Source organism: Bos indicus, chromosome 1, assembly GCF_029378745.1.
Source record: "Bos indicus isolate NIAB-ARS_2022 breed Sahiwal x Tharparkar chromosome 1, NIAB-ARS_B.indTharparkar_mat_pri_1.0, whole genome shotgun sequence".
Lineage (NCBI taxonomy): Eukaryota > Metazoa > Chordata > Mammalia > Artiodactyla > Bovidae > Bos > Bos indicus.
In genome coordinates, this window is record NC_091760.1 from 51,132,763 (window position 1) to 51,155,400 (window position 22,638).

Below are 22,638 nucleotides of genomic sequence, written 5' to 3' on the forward strand. Positions count from 1 at the left end.
GTAATTATCTCCTGCAGTGGCTGTCAAACTTGAGCATGCATCAGAATCACCGAAAGGCTTGTTAGCACAGAAACTGATCAACCCAAGATATTCTGACACAGTATGACTGAGGTGGAGCCTTGGAACTTACAATCTTAACAAGTTCCCAAGTGATGCTGATGTTGCTGGGGACAACACTTTGAAAGTCACTGATCTATCGTATCTATTAATTGCTAAGGCAGGGCACTGTGGAGAAATACAATTATGGAAATACAAGATACTATCTCTGCCCTTGAAGAACACACACTTTCAGGGTAGAAATAAATCTGTAATGCTAAAGACTACAGAAGGGGCATTAAGGAAGTGCTGGAGGAATTCCAGAGAAGGAACGGTCTGTGGCAAGATGAGTAAGTGAGTGCTGAGACAGCCTAACAATGCTATACTGTATATATAAGAAAGTTTATGTTTGATATGCCATTAAAAAAAATGAGGCTGAATACATCAAAAGGCTTTGCTCTATGTATGAAAAAAACAGGAAACCACAGAGAACTGAAGAGAGACACCACATCAGAAGCCATTTAGAAGAAACACACGTCAGGCTCTGATTAAGGTTAACAAGATGCTGCTGTTTTAAAATAACAATGAAAACTTCTGATAATATGAGGAGGCTTTTTATTTACGGTGAAGTGTAAGTATGCAATTATGTCCAACTTCATTACAATTAACTCAAAAGCAGTGCCTAAGAAGCTGTTTTCTTTTCCAAATTAAAGTTTCAAATATTTAACACATAAAAGGGACATGAACCATAATATTCAAAATTTTTTAAATAGTAAACAAAGAACTACTTATTTAAGAAGGGTATGTGTTTTCTCTTCTGTACGGAAATGTTAAGAGAATTCTGTCTTGTGTATATAGTATAAAAAACAAATTGATTGGCCAAATAAGACACCATTTGATATCAATTACCATAAAAAAATTATCCTCCTTCCAGTATTTAAGGTGCATGCAAATCATAAGTCTTTTGAATACCCAGTGATATCACACAGTGAATTATTAAAAACTGTGCAAACATCTAATGCTGTAGTCTAACTTACTACTTTGGAACAAAAATTCACAAAGGGGCAAGTTACATTTCCACAGTACTTGTGCAAATAAGACTTTCCCAAGCTCCTTTGTGATAAGTGTAAAGTACAAACAGGCATTCATCAGAACCTTAATTAAGGGTAGTAACAGGATTGAAAAAGAAAGGGCCTTATTTGGTTAACTCACCACATATAAAAGTATATACAACAGAGACCTTTCCTTTGATCAGCTGAGCCAAATATCCGTGATGGGAAGAAGAGACACAGAGTACAATGGTTTCTTTAAAAAAAGCTCTAACAGTGCTGCACTAAGGATCTAAACTTTTTAAAGAAGATTTCAAGTTGCCACCACATTCTTTCCTGAGGTTTGTGGGGGCAGGGGGAAAGGCAGAGGATGACTGTTCACACCTTTAATTAAACTGTAGCAATACCACAGAGTGGTGGTTTCTACCACCTCTTCCCCTAGAGATTAGCTAGTGAGAGAAGATATTAATGGCAAATTATTGTTTTACAGATACACAGAAACTTCAGTGTACTCGCAGAGATCTAGGAAAACAGAAGAGGCAGAGAGAAAAGGAATAGAATATAAAAGGGCCAACTAAGCTTCAAGCTCTCACCATTCCAGAAGTACTTTAAATTTGTTCTGTTGCCACTTACAATTATAAATCATTTTAATTACGAATTGAATTAAATTTAAAATCCAACGAAAAGTAGAAGTAGCCATCAATCCACAAAGAAATGAACAAAAGACCAATGGGTAATATAATAATGTTTGATTTCAATATAATAATAATATGAGTTCAGGATCTTTAGAGTTACAATAGGAATAAAAATGAGAGCTGCCATTTACTGTTGACTTACTATCTGCCAATCTCCAAATTAAGTACTGAGTTTCTCATAGTAACAATGTTAGGCAGATAACATATTTATCATCATGACAGAGATGGGGAAACTGGGACTTAAAGAGGTTAAGGTATTCACCCAAGAAAGACCTTATATGTGCCAAGCATTGGCTAGGTTCAGAATGAAAATATAAATAAAGTCACAGTCTAATAAATGCAAAGACTTATAAGTAAATTATGTTGTGCCATGTGACTAAGGTTATCATAGAAAAACATTCATGTGCTATGGGAATCCAAAGGAATGGAGGTCCTGGCAAACAGCAATCATCTTTTATTCATCTTTACTCAATACAGAAGAATATGTAATCTGTGACATTAAACTGTGTCTATCATGGGTAAGTGAGTGCTTCACAGAGGAGGAAGCTAGATATTTGACTGCAATTAACACCCCTCTACTGGAATCAAGACTGACACGAGAAATATAAATATTTCTCAGATATGCAGATGACACCACCCTTATGGCAGAAAGTGAAGAGGAACTAAAAAGCCTCTTGATGAAAGTGAAAGAGGAGAGTGAAAAAGTTGGCTTAAAGCTCAACATTCAGAAAACTAAGATCATGGCATCCTGTCCCATCACTTCATGGGAAATAGATGGGGCAACAGTGGAAACAGTGTCAGACTTTATTTTGGGGGGCTCCAAAATCACTGCAGACGGTGACTGCAGCCATGAAATTAAAAGACGCTTACTCCTTGGAAGGAAAGTTATGACCAACCTAGATAGCATATTCAAAAGCAGAGACACTACTTTGCCAACAAAGGTAAGTCTAGTCAAGGTTATGTATGGATGTGAGAGTTGGACTATGAAGAACGCTGAGCACCGAAGAATTGATGCTTTTGAACTGTGGTGTTGGAGAAGACTCTTGAGAGTCCCTTGGACAGCAAGGAGATCCAACCAGTCCATTCTAAAGGAGATCAGTCCTGGGTGTTCTTTGGAAGGACTGATGCAGAAGCTGAAACTCTAGTACTTGGGCTACCTCATGTGAAGAGTTGACTCATTGGAAAAGACTGATGCTGGGAGGGATTGGGGGCAGTAGGAGAAGGGGACGACAGAGGATGAGATGGCTGGATGACATCACCGACTCGATGGACATGAGTTTGAGTGAATTCCGGGAGTTGGTGATGGACAGGGAGGCCTGGCATGCTCAAATTCATGGCGTCGCAAAGAGTCAGACACGACTGAGCAACTGAATTGAACTGAACACCCTTCTACTATTCAGAAATGGTTTAATAATTTAAAGTTGGGGGGTAGGAGCTAGTCTATTCACACAATGTCGGGAGAGACAATAACTTGATAAATTTTAAAATCCTAGAGTTTTAACACAAAAGAATAAGGAACAGAAGACAAAAATGTAAGCAGACTGATACTTGAAAAAAGGACAAAACATTTCCTTTAAACCACAAGTTCATAAAAGGTTATTTAGGTTTTATTTTTAACTCGTTTGGAAAAAAAATCCATATCATAAAAGTGTGAATCTGAACAAAGGTTGGGTGTGTGGAAACAGGAACTTTCGTGTACTTCTGGTGTGAACGAAAATTTACGCAGCATTTCTAGAAGGCATTGTGGCAGCAAGTTTCAAAAACCTATAACAGTTTAACTCAGAAAGCCTACTTCGAAGGATTTGAAAAAGGAAATTGTTTAAAATAAAATACACAGCAATAAAGACTCATTCATGTCTCTTTAACACTGTTGTCCATAATACCAAAAAATTAAAACAAGTATGTTCAGAAGTAACAATACTACATATATCCATAGAGTAGAATATCTTACAACAAATAAAAATTATATGGAAAAAACATTTACTGTTCTAGAAAATTGTCTGTGTCATTAAATGGAAATAGCATTTTTAAAACTGTATGGCCTTGGGTATTCCCTGGCTGTCCAGTGGTTAGAATTTCGTGTTTTCACTGCTGAGGGCCTGGGATTCAACTGAGATCCCGTAAGCTCCACAGTGAGGCAAAAAGAAAAAAAGGTATGTCCTTTATGATTCAATGATAAAAACTATCTGGAACACAAATTTTAACTGATGATGTCTAGACATAGAAACAAGATTGCCAGGAGAAATATCAACAATCTCAGATATACAGATGATACCACTCTAACAACAGAAAGTGAAAAGGAAATAGACAGCCTCTTGATGAGGGTGAAAGAGGAGAGTGAAAAAGCTGGCTTAACTCAACATTCAAAAGGCTAAGATCATGGCATCTGGTCCCATCACTTCATGGGTAATAGATGGGAAAAAGTGGCAACTGTGGCAGATTTTATTTTCTTGGGCTCCAAAATCATTGAGTATGGTCTATAGCCATGAAATTAAACGCAACTTGCTCCTTGGAAGAAAAGCAATGACAAACCTAGACAGCACATTTAAAAGCAGAGACGTCACTTTGCTGACAAAGTATAGTCAAAGTATAGTCAAAAGTATAGCTGACAAAGTATAGTCAAAGCTATGGTTTTCCCAGCAGTCATGTATGGATGTGAGGGTTGGACTGTAAAGAAGGCTGAGAGCCAAAGAACTGATGCTTTCGAATTGTGGTGTTGGAGAAGACTCCTGAGAGTCTCCTGGACAAAATGGAGATCAAACCAGTTAATCCTAAAGGAAATCAACCCTGACTACTCAAGGGATCACAATAAACTGTGGAAAATTCTTAAAGAGATGGGAATACCAGACCACCTGACCTGCCTCTTCAGAAATCTGGATGCAGGTCAGGAAGCTACAGTTAGAACTGGACATGGAACAACAGACTGGTTCCAAATAGGAAAGGAGTACATCAAGGCTGTATATTCTCACCCTACTTATTTAACTTTTATGTAGAGTACATCATGAGAAATGCTAGGCTGTAGGAAGCATAAGCTGGAATCAAGATTGCCAGGAGAAATATCAATAACCTCAGATATCACCCTTATGGCAGAAAGTGAAGAAGAACTAAAGAGCCTCTTGATGAAAGTGAAAGAAGGAAGTGAAAAAGTTGGCTTAAAGCTCAACATTCAGAAAATTAAGACCATGTCTTCCAGTCCCATCACTTCATGGCAAATAGATGGGGAAACAGTGGCTGACTTTATTTTTCTGGGCTCCAAAACCACTGCAGATGGTGATTGCAACTATGAAATCAAAAGACACTTACTCCTCGGAAGGAAAGTTATGACCAACCCAGACAGCATACTAAAAGCAGACATTACTTTGTCCACAAAGGTCTGCCTAGTCAAGGCTATGGTTTTTCCAGTGGTCATATATGGATGTGAGAGTTGGACTATAAAGACAGCTAAGCACCATAGAATTGATGCTTTTGAACTGTGGTGTTGGAGAAGACTCTTGAGAGCCCCTTGGACAGCAAGGAGATCCAACCAGTCCATCCTAAAGGAGATCACTTCTGGGTGTTCATTGGGAGGACTAATGTTGAAGCTGAAACTCCAATACTTTGGCCACCTGATGCGAAGAGCTGACTCATTTGAAAAGACCCTGATGCTGGGAAAGATTAAGGGCAGGAGAAGAGTGGGACGACAGAGGATGAGATGGTTGGATGCCATCAACGACTCAATGGACATGGGTTTGGGCGGACTCTGGGAGTTGGTGATGGACAGGGAGGCCTGGTGTGCTGTGGTTCATAGGGACACAAAGAGTTGGACATGACTGAGTGACTGAACTGAACTGAACTCATGGGAAGGACGAACGCTGAAGCTCTAGTACTTTGGCCACCTGATGTGAATAGCTGATTCATTGGAAAAGACTCAGATGCTGAGAAAGATTGAGGGCAGGAGGAGAAGAGGGAGGCAGGGGTGAGATGGTTGGATGGCATTACAGACTCAATAGACAAGAGTTTGAGTAAACTCCGGAAGACAATGAAGGACAGGGAAGCTGGCATGCTGCAGTCCATAGCGTGGCAAAGAGTCAGAAATGACTTAGCAACTGAACAACAAACAACAGATCATGGTAGGATTACAAGCAGGTTTTTAAGAATATCTCTAATATTCTCTAATGGCTTAAAGGAGTAAAAGATATACTAAAACTGTTTGAAGTATATTTTATAATCAGAAATAATCAATTAAAAGCAAAAACCAAAATAGTATTTGCCAATGAAATAGTTTTATATCTAAGAAACACAAAAAAGTTTACGGATTAAACTTATGATAACAGAAATCAACATGGTTGCTGAATATAAAGCCAATATACAAATATCAGTTGTATTTCTGTATATAAGCATACATAATAAGAAAATAAAACATTTACAAGAGCATCTGAAAATATCAAATAAACAGTAAAAAAGCTAACAAAGTACAAGCAAAGGCACAGCATAAACATGCACACGTACATGATCAGATGTATAAGACATAAAGAGATATAATGACTTAATGGACTGGCAGACTCAGTATGATAAAGTTGTATGGTCAATCCTCCACAAACTGATTCATAGATTTATTACAACCCCAATCAGGAAACATTTTCATAGTAGGAATTGACAGACTAATTCTAACCTTCATAGGGAAATGCCAAGTGCCAAATAAAATCAAGCCAAACTTCCATAAGAATAACATTGGCAAGCTTATGGTCCTTACATTAGTTAAGACAGCATGGTATTGGCACAGGAAAGACAATAGAACAAATTTTGGTAATAAATGCAATCATATCTGAACACTGGATATGTAACAACACTCTATAAACAGTAGTAGAGAATGGATGATGATTTCAATAAATGTTGCTGGGTCAAATGAATATACAAATGGAAGAAAATAAATCTTGATCCTGAATTAATTTCATATAAAAACCAATTTGAGCTGAACCTTAGACCTAAGTATGAAAGATAAAGCAATAAAGTGTTTTGAGAGAAACAGAAGAGAGTATCTGCATTACACTGGCACAAGCAAATAATTTTAAACAGGACCTCAAATGTTCAAAGGATAAAGGAAAAGGTAAACTAAAAACCTGCGTTCATGAAACAATGTCATTAACAAAGTGAAAAAGTCCCATACTGGGAGAGCAATAAACATAAAAGAATCACGTCTATAATACATAAAAATTTTTAAATATTAATACTTACTACTCAGAAACTGGGCAAATAATTTTTATAGTCAAAAACACAAAAAATCAAATTATTCTAAATACACACAAATATGTACTCAACTTCATCTATTATCATTCAAATGCAAATTAAGAACCAAATGAGATTCCACTCATCCCCACCAGAGTAACTTATTAAAATCTTTAAAAAGACAAATATTATAAAATGTTGGGAAGGATATATAACAACAGGAAACTTCAGGTACTCCTCATTGGTGATGAGGGTGGCAAATCATTTTGGTAAACTCTTTGGTGGTTTCTAAAAGCTAATAAAGCTAAAATTAAGCATAAACTAGGAGCCAGCAATACCACTCCTAGATATACATAACAGAGAAATGTACATGTTTTTTAAAATGTACAAAAAATGTCCATAGCAGCACTACTAAGAATAATCCAAAAGAGGAAGAATCCAGTGTCCAACACCAACATAATGAGTATGTAAATTGTGGTATAGCCATACAATGGAGCAAGGAGAAGGAACAGACTTGCTATATGCAAGAATGTGGATGAATTTCATAAATATAATAAAGAGTGAAGAAAGCCAGATTTTTTTCATAGTGTAAGATGTTACAGAAACTCAAATGGACTTTCTGGCTAAGCCAATATACTAAACTTAAAAAAAAAAGTTTACATTAAAATTCTAAGATTAAAATAGAGTAAGAGATGTAGGAATGGACAAAGCACCTGCCAGCATATAAACAAGGAAATTAACATTTGTTGATTTTTGGTTTTGTTGCTGAGGTACTGATGGTGGTGTGATAGCAGCTGTTTAAAATCCATTCTAACTCAGGGATATTTCATGTTCACTTTAGACAAAACAAAAATCTATTATACTATATTAACCCATTACTATTTTCAATTTCGTCTGAATTTTGTTCAGAAAATTCACCTTGATCAGAGATGTGTTCAGTGGCGCTACCTTTAAGTTGCTTTTGTTCAGAAGATAAAACATTCATAAGCTATTTGGTATGTTTGGATTTTCATGACATAAAATATGAGTACCGTGATCCTAAGTCTGTTGATATTCTGTATATAGTTTTTCCTTAAATCCAATCTTCTTTTGAAATGACTATTTGTTTATGGAAATGAAAACAGATGGTTAATAAGCTATTATACCTTTTACTCTTCCATCACTAAAAAAAACAATTATTTTCCAGCTACCCACAGAAAGAAGATATCAAAATCACTGTGGTCTAATAGTTGCCGTACAACTCATTGTAGACAGGATGGTAACCAGGGTTACCGAGAGTATGTGTGATTAGATCTAACTTATCATCCTCATAAGTAAAAATTCCTTACTCACATACAGAAAGATTCAAGATGCTCGGTATTTCTGATAGTTTTTTTTCATTGTCAAAAATGTTTACAACATTTTCTCTACAGCATAGATAAGCATTACTGCCATGTATAAGCGACAAGTATTCACATGCTCACGTTCTGAAACTTAAACATAGAATCAAACATTTTTATAAGATTGCAGAAATAATAGGTTATTAAGTATTATGCTTGATTTTTTAAAATAAACTCCCTCATGAGAGATGTGATTTATAATATCGTCTCATAATCTAACTTTTGAACATAATAAATAGTAAACTTACTGTAACAAGGAAAGTATATTTTGTTTTCCTTTATAATTTGCAATTTGACTTCTTTCCCAACTTTGAAAATACAATTAGTGAAAGAGAAACTGTAAATATAATCCATAAAATATGTCAAAATTTCATATAAAAATTTTCCACTTAGTACTCACTGACCACAGAAAATCAGAAAGATGCAGGCTTGAAATTCTGGGTATTGGCTCTTTTCCTTATAAAGCAAGACTCTTCTTCACAATATTTGCTCTACATGTTCAATGATACTTGGTAGGTTCATAATACATGGATCATAGCAAGATGCCTCTGATCTACTGAGGTCAGATTTTTAAAAGTTAGTAAATTATATACCATAAAATTAGAAAGTACGACCAAAGATCTTCTCATTAGTGTTAACAATCTCAGTTCAGTTCAGTCGCTCAGTTGTGTCTGACTCTTTGCAACCCCATGAATCGCAGGACGCCAGGCCTCCCTGTCCATCACCAACTCCCAGAGTTCACCCAAACTCATGTGCATCGAGTAGGTAATGCCATCCAGCCGTCTCACCCTCTGTCGTCCCCTTCTCCTCCTGCCCCGGATACCACCCAGAATCAGGGTCTTTTCCAATGAGTCAAATCTTCGCATGAGGTGGCCAAAGTACTGGAGCTTCAGCCTCAGCAATAGTCCTTCCAATGAACACCCAGGACTGATCTCCTTCAGAATGGACTGGTTGGATCTCCTTACAGTCCAAGGGACTCTTAAGAGTCTTCGCAACACCACAGTAAAAAAGCATCAATTCTTCAGCGCTCAGCTTTCTTCACAGTCCAACTCTCACATCCATACATGACTACTGGAAAAACCACAGCCTTGACGAGACGGACCTTTGTTGGCAAAGTAATATCTCTGCTTTTGAATATGCTATCTAGGTTGGTCATAACTTTCCTTCCAAGGAGTAAGTGTCTTTTAATTTCATGGCTGCAGTCACCATCTGCTGTGATTTTGGAACCCAAAGAAATAAACTCTGTCACTGTTTCCACTGTTTCCCCATCATTTGCCATGAAGTGATGGGATTGGATGCCATGATTGTAGTTTTTGAATGTTGAGCTTTAAGCCAACTTTTTCACTCTCCTCTTTCACTTTCATCAAAAGGCTCTTTATTTCCTCTTCACTTTCTGCCATAAGGGTGGTGTCATCTGCATATCTGAGGTTATTGATATTTCTCCCGGCAATCTTGATTCCAGCTTGTGTTTTGTCCAGTCCAGTGTTTCTCATGATGTACTCTGCATATAAGTTAGACAAGCAGGGTGACAATATACAGCCTTGATGTACTCCTTTCCTTATTTGGAACCAGCCTGTTTTTCCACGTCCAGTTCTAACTGTTGCTTCTTGACGTGCATACAGATTTCTCAGAGGCAGGTCAAGTGGTCTCGTATTCCCATCCCTTTAAGAATTTTCCACAGTTTGCTGTGATCCACACAGTCAAAGGCTTTGGTGTAGTCAATAAAGCAGAAGTAGATGTTTTTTTCTGGGTAATAATATGAAAAAATTCCCCTAAAATCTCTCTACATAGGCCAATTCCATCAACAAGCAATGACTAAAGTCTGCTAGATATATATGCTAAATTGAGGCAAAAAAATATACAATTTCCAATAACACCTCTAAATTCTCACAGGAGAAACTACATACATAATATTGGGCATAAGTAGGCTCCCCAAAATTTCTTTTATTTAAGGGAAACAACTAATGACTGCAGATAAACAAGGCAAGAACAAAGTTACACAGAAAACCTATTACTGTCATTTCCTACTGATAATCAACATTCAGAATAAGGAAAACAGGAAGATGAATCATTAGCAATTTATTAATGAAAAATAAATACTAATTGTTTTATAAAGCTTTCTTTGCTTTTAAGTCACAATTTCTTCACCAGTAGAACGTGGTTCTAAAGAACTGCAGAGTCAGTTCCAGGTCCAGTTCACTTGCTCAGTCGTGCCCAATTCTTTGCGACCCCATGAACCACAGCATGCCAGGCCTCCCTGTCCATCACCAACTCCCGGAGTTCACCCAAACCCATGTCCATTGAGTCGGTAATGCTATCCAACCATCTCATCCTCTTTCGTCCCCTTCTCTTCCTGCCCTCTATCTTTCCCAGCATCAAGGTCTTTTCAAATGAATCAGCTCTTCGCATCAGGTGGCTTAAATATTAGAGTTTCAGCTTCAGCATCAATCCTTCCAATGAACACCCAGGACTGATCTCCTTTAGGATGGACTTGTTGGATCTCCTTGCAGTCTAAAAGACTCTCAAGAGTATTCTCCAACACCACAGTTCAAAAGCATCATTTCTTCGGCGCTCAGCTTTCTTTATAGTCCAACTCTCACATCCATACATGACCACTGGAAAAACCATAGCCTTGACTAGATGGACCTTTGTTGACAAAGTAATGTCTCTGCTTTTAAATGTGCTGTCTAGATTGGTCATAACTTTCCTTCCAAGGAGTAAGCGTCTTTTAATTTCATGGCTGCAATCACCATCCGCAGTGATTGTGGAGCCCAGAAAAATAAAGTCAGCCACTATTTCCACTGTTTCCCCATCTATTTGCCATGAAGTGATGGGACTGGATGCCATGATCTTCGTTTTCTGAATGTTGAGCTTTAAGCCAACTTTTTCACTCTCCTCTTTCACTTTCATCAAGAGGCTCTTTAGGTCTTCTTCACTTTCTGTCATAAGGGTGGTATCATCTGCACGTCTGAGGATATTGATATTTCTCCTGGCAATCTTGATTCCAGCTTGTGCTTCTTCCAGGCCAGCGTTTCTCATGATGTACACTGCATATAAGTTAAATAAGCAGGGTGACAATATACAGCCTTCAGTTCAGTTCAGTTCAGTCGCTCAGTCATGTCCGACTCTTTGCGACCCCATGAATCACAGCACGCCAGGCCTCCCTGTCTATCACCAACTCCCGGAGTTCACTCAAATTCACGTCCAACGAGTCAGTGATGCCATCCAGCCATCTCATCCTCTGTCGTCCCCTTCTCTTCCTGCCCCCAATCCCTCCCAACATCAGAGTCTTTTCCAATGAGTCAACTCTTCGCATGAGGTGGCCAAATTACTGGAGTTTCAGCTTTAGCATCATTCCTTCCAAAGAAATCCCAGGGCTGATCTCCTTCAGAATGGACTGGTTGGATCTCCTTGCAGTCCAAGGGACTCCCAAGAGTCTTCTCCAATGCCACGGTTCAAAAGCATCAATTCTTCGGCGCTCAGCCTTCTTCACAGTCCAACTCTCACATCCATACATGACCACTGGAAAAACCATAGCCTTGACTAGACGGACCTTTGTTGGCAAAGTAATGTCTCTGCTTTTGAATATGCTATCTAGGTTGGTCATAACTTTTCTTCCAAGAAGTAAGCGTCTTTTAATTTCATGGCTGCAGTCACCATCTGTAGTGATTTTGGAGCCCAAAGAAATAAACTCTGTCACTGTTTCCACTGTTTCCCCATCTGTTTGCCATGAAGTAATGGGACCAGATGCCATGATCTTCGTTTTCTGAATGTTGAGTTTTAAGCCAACTTTTTCACTCTCCTCTTTCACCTTCATCAAGAGGCTTTTTAGTTCCTCTTCACTTTCTGACATACCATACTCCTCTTCCTATTTGGAACCAGTCTGTTGCTCCATGTCCAGTTCTAACTGTTGCTTCCTAAGCTGCATACAGGTTTCTCAAGAAGCAGGTCAGGTGGTCTGGTATTCCCATCTTTTTCAGAATTTTCCACAGTTTATTGTGATCCACACAGTCAAAGGCTTTAGCATAGTCAATAAAGCAGACATAGGTGCTTTTCTGGAACTCTCTTGCTTTTTCTATGATCCAGCGGATGTTGGCAATTTGGTCTCTGGATCCTCTGCCTTTTCTAAAACCAGCTTGAACATCTGAAAGTTCATGGTGCATGTATTGCTGAAGCCTGGCTTGGAGAATTTTAAGCATTACTTTACTAGCATGTGAGATGAGTGCAATTGTGCAGTAGTTTGAGCATTCTTTGGCATTGCCTTTCTTTGGGATTGGAATGAAAACTGACCTTTTCCAGTCGTGTGGATACTGCTGTGTTTTCCAAATTTGCTGGCATGTTGCGTGCAACACTTTCACAGCATCATCTTTCAGGATTTGAAATAGCTCAACTGGAATTCCATCACCTCCACTAGCTTTGTTCATAGTGATGCTTTCTAAGGCCCATTTGACTTCACATTCCAGCATGTCTGGCTCTAGATGAGTGATCACTCCGTTATTATCTGGGTTGTGAATATCTTTTTTGTAGAGTTCTTCTGTGTATTCTTGCCACTTCTTCTTAATATCTGCTGCTTGTGTTAGGTCCATACCATTTCTGTCCTTTATCGAGCCCATCCTTGCATGACATGTTCCCTTGGTATCTCTAATTTTCTTGAAGAGATTTCTGGTCTTTCCTATTCTATTGTTTTCCTCTATTTCTTTGTACTGATAGTGGAGGAAGGCTTTCTTGTCTCTCCTTGCTATTCTTTGGAACTCTGCATTCAAATGGGTTTATCTTTCCATTTCTCCTTTGCTTTTAACTTCCAGTCTTTTCACAGCTATTTGTAAGGATTCTACCTTATTTGCAAGATAACAAGTTAGCCTATCACATCTGCATGGATGCTAGCAGAACATACAGGATTTGTGGGTCAGAGCATCCGAGTCAACAGACTTTGCTACTCATAGGAAGCAGTGGTCAGCATACCAGCATTTTCTTGAACTTGCTCCTTGAGCTCTAATTCCCACCAGATGATGCAAAGAGCAGTGACACCTATTCACAAAGTGACTTTTGTAACTGAAGAGGAACCTAGGTTTTAGGGAGCCCAAATACTTCATAATGGTCACTAAGTATACTTGTCCCTGGATCTGCAGAGAAAACTATTTTTAAGTTACAAGGTTGTAAGCAAACATGCTCTTTGCTTCAGAAGGAGAAAACATTTCTCTTCGCCTATCAAGGCAGAACCATCCCACAGAGAAGGGAATACACGTGCAGAGGGACTGAGAATCAGGACCTTTTTGATTTCAGGAACACATTATTAAATAATTCATTAAGAAAACAATTCTTTCTCCAAATACAATATAAAGACTTCTGAGAACAAGAATATAAGTGACTTTAAAATGATTTTAATTAAATCAAACTGCAGGTGACTAAAACTAAGAGATGGAGAAATGCGAAGTCTGTTGTTTTGTTGTTTTTTTTAAAAAAAAAAAAAAAAAAACCAGGGCCATGCACAGGAGAACTTTTTTAAATCATAGTTTAGAAATACAACTTTTGAAATTTATAATGATAGGTTTAATACTCAGAATTATTCATGAAACATTAATGGCCTCAGCAAACTTTTCTCATTTGGCAAAAAATGCCAAAAAAAAAAACCCCAAAAAACAAAAAACCTAAAAACAAAATACTTCTCAAGATGGAGAAGTAAAATAAGTAGCCAAAATCTGGATATAAACAGGTTTAACTTCAGAGGCCAAGGGGAGCTAAGTCGTGTCTGACTCTCTGCTATCCCATGGACTATCCATGGAATTCTCCAGGCCAGAATACTGGAGTGGGTAGCCTTTCCCTTCTCCAGGGGATCTTCCCCAACCCAGAGATTGAACTTAAGTCTCTCGTACTGCAGGTGGATTCTTTATCAGCTGAGCCACCAGGGAAGCCCAAGGGGATCTCAGGAAGTTCAAAATAAAGACGTTGTTTTCAGACTCTTCCTCTTAGGGCTGCTAGATGTAATTCACCAGCAGTCATGGTATTAAAAGGAGGCCAGATCCATTAATCTACCAACTGAGTGCATAGCAAAATCCACTGTGCCTATTCAGTGCAACAAGAGGAGCCTATTAAGACTCTGGTTATAAAGAAGACTTGCAGAATGTTAAAAAGAGAAAATAAATTGAGTTATAAATGCCTTGTTGTCCCTATATCTGATGAAAACTTTTTAGGCTTTATCTAGTTTGGAGATCTGGCTAATCTCCCTCCTTCTTTCCTTAAATCCTACCTTCCTTTAGCATCTATAATTCCACACTCCCCACATTTTAAGCCTACTTTTCTGGTGATGCCTCCACTTCCTTAAATTTCCCTGGTGCATACGTAATTCATCAGAATTCTTTAAGAATCTGTCCCCTGCATTCTCCCTGGTCCCCTTTAACTAGTCAAATGGCTTCACACAGTTTTTAGACATAACAAACTCAAGTATCTGGAAACTAGGCAGATAATGTAAATAAGTAAAGAGGTCCAGGTAATGACTGCAATGAATTGGAGGAGGCATTACAGCTCAGATGGTAAGGAATCTGCCTGCAATGCGGGAGACCTGGGTTTGATCCGTGGGATGGGAAGATCCCCTGGAGAAGGGAATGGCAAGTCACTAGCAGTCTGCTTGGAGAATTCCACGGACTGTATAGTCCATGGGGTCGCAAAGAGTCGGACATGACTGAGTGACTTTCACTTCTGTTCAACTCTTTGTGACCCTATGGACTCCTGCCAGTCTGTCCATTGAATTCTCCAGGCAAAAACACTGGTGTGGTTTGCCATTGCCTTCTCCAGGGGATTTTCCTGACCCAGAGATTGAACTGGGGTCTCCTGCATTCCAGGCAGGTTCTTTACCATCTGAGCCACCAGGGAAGCCCAACCAAGACATGGAAACAACCTAAATGTACATCAAAGGTTGAATGGATAAAGAAGATGTGGTATATTCACGCAGTGGAATATTACTCAGCCATAGAAAAGAAGGAAATAATGCCATTTTGCAACAACATGGATGGACCTAGAGATTATCATACTAAGCCAGAAAGACAAATAACATGGTATCACTGATATGTGGAATCTAAAGAACTGATGCAAATGAACTTATACAACAGAAACAGACCCACACACATAGAAAACAAACTTACAGTTACCAGATGGGAAAGGGGGGACATAAATTAGGAGTCTGGGATTAACATGTATACATTATTATCTATTATTTAGATAAACACCAAGTATCTACTGCACAGCACAGAAAACTACACAATGTTTTGTAATAACTTATAAGAGAAAGAATCTATAAAAACATATGTATGTATGTATCACTGAATCACTGTGCTATACACTTGAAATACAACACTGTAAATCAACTATACTTCAATTAAAAAAAAAATACTTCAATTTAAAAAAGGTGTAACTTTGTCTATGGGAAAAAGAAGTCCAAAGAGGCAGAAACAAACAGAGCTTTCAAAGTACAGTCCAAGAGAGAGTGACAATTTTAAGTACTTTGGACCTTGAAGCAGGGGAATTTCTACAGTACCACACCATATTTAGATTCCATGTTCACCAAAGAATGTTCTGGATATGATATGGCTCCACATATAATTTATCTGAAGTGATGAGAGCATTCCCATCTGCTTTACAGTAGCACTGACCATTGTAAATTAATCAAAGTATCATTCTGTATTATAGATCAGTTTGTAAGCTCAGTAATATATACCCAGTCTATAGACACACTCATGATGAAACCATGTTTCAAGGTTAAGAACCAGAACTTAGTTCATGGTGACTTCACCGAAGTAAATGTCACTTACTGAGGAGTTCATAGTGAGGAAAAGAAGGTAAAAGAAAATAACAATAAAAATGCCATTTATGGAAACTTCAAGTTACTCTGCATCTTTTTTTGGAAAGACAGCAGACACCATGAAAATTTCATCCCCCTCAGAGCATGCTCCTCTGCCTCCTCCTTATTAACACATGTGCAACTCATACAGAACACCAGTTCCTCCATGGAGCCCAAGTAAACAATTCTGATCACTCTAGTAAACAATTCACTATTTGTGACATTTCTTAAGCACTTTTGTAATAGGACAGAACTGATTTTAAGTTATTTATCATCTTTGTATATACTGTATCCCCCAACTTGAATACATACTGCTTAGAGGTAGAAAATTATAATTTCACATGTTATTTGCTTTTTCTCTCTGGGATCCTCCTGCAATGAATTGAACAAAATAGCCCTGTCATTTTATTTTCCTTATGATATAAAGACACTTGGCTGTTTTAAAATAGGCAACAGTAGGAGGTGACAAAATAACAGAAATATTAAATAGAAGCTCTTTAAGGTTTTTTTTTAATAATTCTTTTTAAAAAAGAACTAATATTTCAGTTTATTTTTTCTCCTTATATCAGTTCTTCATTTCTATCATGCATTATTTAATTAAATATGACTAAGTTGCCTTTTCTTTGATTAGAGGGAAAACTGATCTAGTTAGTATGCTAAAAAATGTATTTTATGGCATATTTGTTTCTAATTAAAAGTGAAAAGAAAACACAGGAAACCAAAAGGTCCCTACAACTTCCTCAGGAAATCAAAGGTAGATGTAATGAACTGAATTTTAAACAGAGCATTTTTTTTTCCACATGGTCAGCAGGACAGTTTCTTATACTCTACCCTACTTTTACATAGCATATACACAATTTTAGAAAACTTTTATTAACTTTTCCTGGATTTCTGCTTTTAGAGTTCTAGAGACCATGGCATCTCTGTCGTGTAAAGTTGAATATTAGTTTTAGTATTTGTAGAATTAACAGTAAATATATTCCTGGGACACTGAGCAAGATTAAAGGTTTAAACTGTTTAATTATTCCACAACACAGAGTACTTATTATGTGCCAGACACTGTCCTACCTGCCTGATAGGTATATTTTAGCTCTTTTAATCTTTGCAATAACACAGTAGGTATTCTTGTTATTATCATCCACATTTTTCAGTATTATCATCTATATTTTATAGATGAATAAACTGATACATGGAAAAACCAAGCAGCTTGTCCAAAGGGATAATGCTCACAAATGCTGCAGTCAGAACCTGAACATGGATGGCCTAGCTGCAAGCTGGAACTCAGACACTGCCTCCAGAACAAGCAAGCACTGTCTGCCCACGTGCACGTGCTCACACACATGCCTCCACTCCACAACTCCTCAGAATTAAACAACTCTCCCGAGTGTCCCCAAGTGAGACACTGTGTTGAACTACTCTGGGAACCGCAAACACTGATTAAATCAGCCTGATTTCACGGGGCTTATACTCCAGTGGGAAGATAACCAGACAAATAACCTCAAAGAAGCCAATGAAAAATAATACATATGGAGAAAAATAATAAATATGGAGATAAGCAAGAGCTTGTGGGGATTTAAGAACTAAAAGATCCAGTATAATAAGGAACAAAAATCAAGAGCAAGAGGAACACTGAGGGGTCAGTGAGAACTTTTATGCCAGAGATAAAATCTTCAAGTTGGTTGGAACCACATGTCAGAATCTTAACATCAAGAAATGCTTAGCATGAAGAGCCTGGAAACTTCTACCTGACTTGCTTATTGGAAAAATGACTGCTACCCAGAGTCTAATCACATTAATGAATCTTTTCCTTAATTTTTTGAGCCTCATGCTGAAAGTTTCTGGGTCATAAACTACTAACCCAGAGGGTAAACATTCAGTCTGGTATTGGTCTCATTTAGCAGAATTTACTTCGAAACATTCACTCAATAATGCCACTCCTCTTTTTCTACATACTTCTACTATCTCCTGTCAATAGACTAAGAAAGCAAAAGCAGAACTCAACTATTAAAACATTCAATAACCTCACATAAAAATCTACCAACTAAGGACTTCCCCAAATCTAACAACTACAGAACTTCCCAACCAGTTTACCCTGACACATGATGTATTACTGATCCCCTCGAGACTTTGATAGGCGGAACCTCTTGGCAGCTGTGCTTAGGTCTTGAGCAGAGAGGCCGGCCTTACCATGACTTCAAAAAGATTAAGAAGCACAGAAATGAAGCATTAGGCACATGATACCTCAAAATTTTTGTCTGCTGCCTGGTTTTTAGGTATGCGTGCTAAACTTGCCTTTAGGATTTTCCTAAATTCCTTTGAACAGTAACTTTTCCCCAATTTTAACTCCATCTGAACATTGTGTTCTTATTGACTTTTTCTTATTTCCCTTTTGGGGAAAATGTCACAATAATATTCCTTAAGTTAAAGTTGGTTTATGAAAATCATAATCTGTTTGGCTGTTTGTAGAACTAACCACTCAATAGTTCCGTTTTATGAAACAATAATACATTCAGGTTTAAAGGCACTGCTGCTGCTGCTGCTAAGTCACTTCAGTCATGTCCGACTCTGTGCGACCCCAGAGACGGCAGCCCACCAGGCTCCCCTATCCCTGGGATTCCCCAGGCAGGAACACTGGAGTGGGCTGCCATTTCCTTCTCCAATGCATGAAAGTGAAAAGTGAAAGTGAAGTCGCTCAGTCGTGTCCAGCTCTTCACGACCCCATGGACTGCAGCCTACCAGGCTCCTCCGCCCATGGGATTTTCCAGGCAAGAGTACTGGAGTGGGGTGCCATTGCCTTCTCCGTTAAAGGCACTAGTTAGGTCAAATGAAAGCATTGTCATATGCCCTCAATATGTAGATAAATAACAGGAACACTTCTGAATGAGAACCCAGTTATGCAAAAATGCGGACTAGTATTAGAGTATAAAAAAGATAAAAGGATTCAACCTTTTAAAATGCTACATCATTCATTCATCCATTAATTCAATAAAATACCGTGGAACTATAAGGTGAAAACCCACAGAGAATACAAAGATGGTTTTTCCAATGATCTAATAAAAGAACCATAATTCTGATTACTACAGAAATATGTCTGCGTTCCAGAAGAAGCTTTAAGTTTAGCTCTCATCCCAAAAGTAAAAATCTTAAAGACAAATTAAGAAGCTTTTTCAAGTAAGCAAAGATAGGAGAAGACAAAGTTACAAGGGTTTTGGGTGGTAGGGAGCATGTTTCATCAGCATTTCAAGAATCCCCCAATTGATTTAGAAGTGATTTCACTCACACAGCAGCTGGACAGAAATTTCAGCCCCTTAATGTCTATGGTTGTAAATAAAGGGAAGTAAAGATGTCTCAAATGCATAATTCTCTGTGGTTTGAGGTACTGGCAAAACAAACTCCTCTCTTGAAAAACGTGAGGAATCTTTCCATTTTTCACTGGCCTTCTGACTAGCAAACAACTTTATAACTCACCAGAATCTTCAGTTTTCAAAAAGAAATACCACAAGCAATTCATCTGATAGATTTTCTTAAAATTTTAAGATAGTTTGTGTTGAAGGATACCAACTGTTTGGATTAAGCTCAGAGTATTAATATATGAGCTGTAACTTCAAGAAGTCCTCAATTCTTACTTTCAGAACTCTGCAATCCCTTTCTGCTTTCTACTATTCACAAATATTTAATTAGTACACTCTTGGGTGTTAGGCTAATTCAGAGGAGGATAAATGTTTTCTTCTTTTAAGTCCTCATTTGTGAATGGATATAGGAGCATTACAAATAGCTAGATCTCTGGAATACAGAATGTCAGGGTTAAATGTAGAAATAGTATACCTCCAGTAGTGCTTAAAAATAATTCAGAATACTTTTTATTTAAGAGGTGGGATAAAGGCTTTAATATTTTTGAAGTAAAAAAATGTATGTCTAATCAAATGTGCATTGCTCTGTATGTGCCCTAATCACATAGCAGCTTATAGATAAACACAGCACTTCATGAAGAAAAATAAGGGAAACCTAACGTTACAGTTAATTCATCAGTGTCAGAGGACTCAGATTGTTCACAGTTGTGTATTCCAACGTTTTATGTCATTTCATCAGCTAATGTATAAATACAGAAATTAACTACAAAAAGAACACAACAGTCTGAGTGTAAGCAATCACTTTTAACTCTAAGCTAGGGTTCTGCCTACACTCAAGACACACTGAGAAAACGTGAACTCGCTCAGTCGTGTCCGACTCTTTGCGACCCCGTGGACTGTAGCCCGCCACAGGCTCTTCTGTCCATGGGATTCTCCAGGCAAGAATACTGGAGTGGGTTGCCATTTCCTTCTCCAGCAAGACATACTGAGGGACCCTTAAAAGGTTACTAAAGAAACCATCTGCCTCCTGATGCTCATGTCCTGATCATCTTACCAAGAGATTCCTGATAAAAGTTTTCCAAGTTTTATTTAAGTTATGCAGACTTCAGATATTTAATTCCTATTATTTACCAAGCTCACCTGAGCTTGTGTCTGGATAGAAAACACCTAAAGGAAAATACCTTTAGCTGTTTTGTGAGATAATGCAACTTTGTGATAGCATTATCCTCTTTTCTGTATCTTGCCTGTACATGTTTACTTTCTGTGCACTGACACAAAGAAAACCTGAATCCCAGGGATAAAGGCCTTTTCTCATTTCAATTTCAGATCTTCATCAAGTTTATGTTTCACCTCCTCTAGGAAGTAGTGTCTGATGGCTGCAATCCTGAAGCAACCGTTGCCCTCTCTGAACTGTCAGAACAATTTATTTATGCCATTTTTTAAAGTATCTTTCCTTTTCTACCTTTTACTTTGTATATGTGTTTTATGTTCACTGAATTATAAAGTTATGAGCTTCTCGTGTATACTGTATCTTACATACCTCTGCTTCTTAGAGCAAACTATTTAATTCAATGAGTGCACATCAAATAAATACATAATATCTACTTGGTAATAACAAAATTATTCAGTTACTAAGGTATATTTTTGGTGGCTAAACAGGAAAAAAAAAAGCAATCAAAAAGTACTTATCGAAAACACTGAAGAACATTCTAGAAATACTCAGGCAAAATCTATACCATTTGGAACTGGAGACAGGTTTCCTCATTCTTCAAATATGGATCCAAATTATAAAATGATTTGTACTTACTTGTCTCCAAAAAACTTTCTCCAGAATTCAGCAGCATCTGCTTTCGTGATACGAAAGTTATCTCCCTGGAACTGTCCATTGGGAAAGATTGCTTTGATTTCTGCCAACATGTGACTGAAGATAAGGGATAGTTTTGTGAGATTTCGTCTGTAGACACAAAGGAGGAAAAATGAAGAGAAGAATAAATATATAGGCACATAAGTTTCAATGGGAATATATATCATGAAAAATGAAATTATCCAACCTAGGTCAAATCAATAAAGCCCTTAAGAACAATGTTCATAGAAACTATACATTTAAATTCCTAACAGGGTTTTTATTAATCACCCATGTATTCATTTAATATAAACATGAACAAGATAAATTACATGGATTTAATGGGAGAGATGGACACCTAGAAAACTCATAATCAAATATAAATGTTAATCAAAAATGAGTAACTATTTCTACATGGGGTAATAAGGAAAATTGTGTCACTTACGGAGAATCTAGGAAGATAAGCAGTTGTTCGACAGATGAAAGACTCAGAGTAGAAAGGAGGGGAAAGACAGGAGGGAAAAAAGAATTTTGAATAGTAGGAAGAGTGTATAGAGAAGTACAGAAGTGTGAAACAGAACTATTTGGATACTATCTAGGCTTAGCATGGCTAAAGAAGAGCAGAAGGTGAGTGGAACAGATGGCTTGAGATGGGATGAGAAAGTTTAGATGGGACATGACAAAGAGCCATCTGAACCAATGAACAGATTTTGTCAAATACACTTGCCACTTCTATCTAAAAATTAGTTTCTGATGATAAGCCTCAGATATGTACACATTTTAGAAGCTCTCTAGGTAATTCCAAGGTAGTCCATAAAAAACTACTGTGATAAGGAATGGGGAGCCAAAGTGGACTAAAAGATTAAGGAAATGATCAAGTCTCTGTTTTAGAAAGAAAAAGTTATGGTATGGAAAAAATGGTTTAGAGTGAGGGAAATGTAGGTGTTGTCTCTTCTAACTTCCATGTTAAGTTCTGGGGGTTTTGACGTGATTTACAGCATGTCTCAAATCATGATTCATACTTTAATAGTATCATCTATATTCCTTCCAAGCTTTTCATAGGTTTACAACATATATTGTATTAATCAGCCCCAAACTGTTACTGCAATAGTAAGGAAGCAATTGAAAGATAAAATACAAAAGAACTTCTCAGTTTTCAGCTGACCTTGCCTCTTTATATTCCTGCTTATTCAGAATCCCCAGAACACAACAGGCACATACATAATATCTTTCCATTTTGAAGCTTT

At 37.6% G+C, this 22,638-nt stretch overlaps 1 protein-coding gene across 9 annotated transcripts in view; it reads right to left on the reverse strand.

Annotated features, from left to right (window-relative positions):
• The window catches only part of CBLB (Cbl proto-oncogene B), a 225,916-nt gene that overhangs the window by 109,673 nt on the left and 93,605 nt on the right, over nucleotides 1-22,638 (reverse strand). For all 9 annotated transcript variants that reach the window (XM_070787231.1, XM_019974609.2, XM_019974545.2 and 6 more), the window contains exon 4: nucleotides 21,356-21,502. In XM_070787231.1, the coding sequence (XP_070643332.1) occupies nucleotides 21,356-21,502 (147 nt within the window). The remainder of the gene's footprint in view (nucleotides 1-21,355; nucleotides 21,503-22,638) is intronic.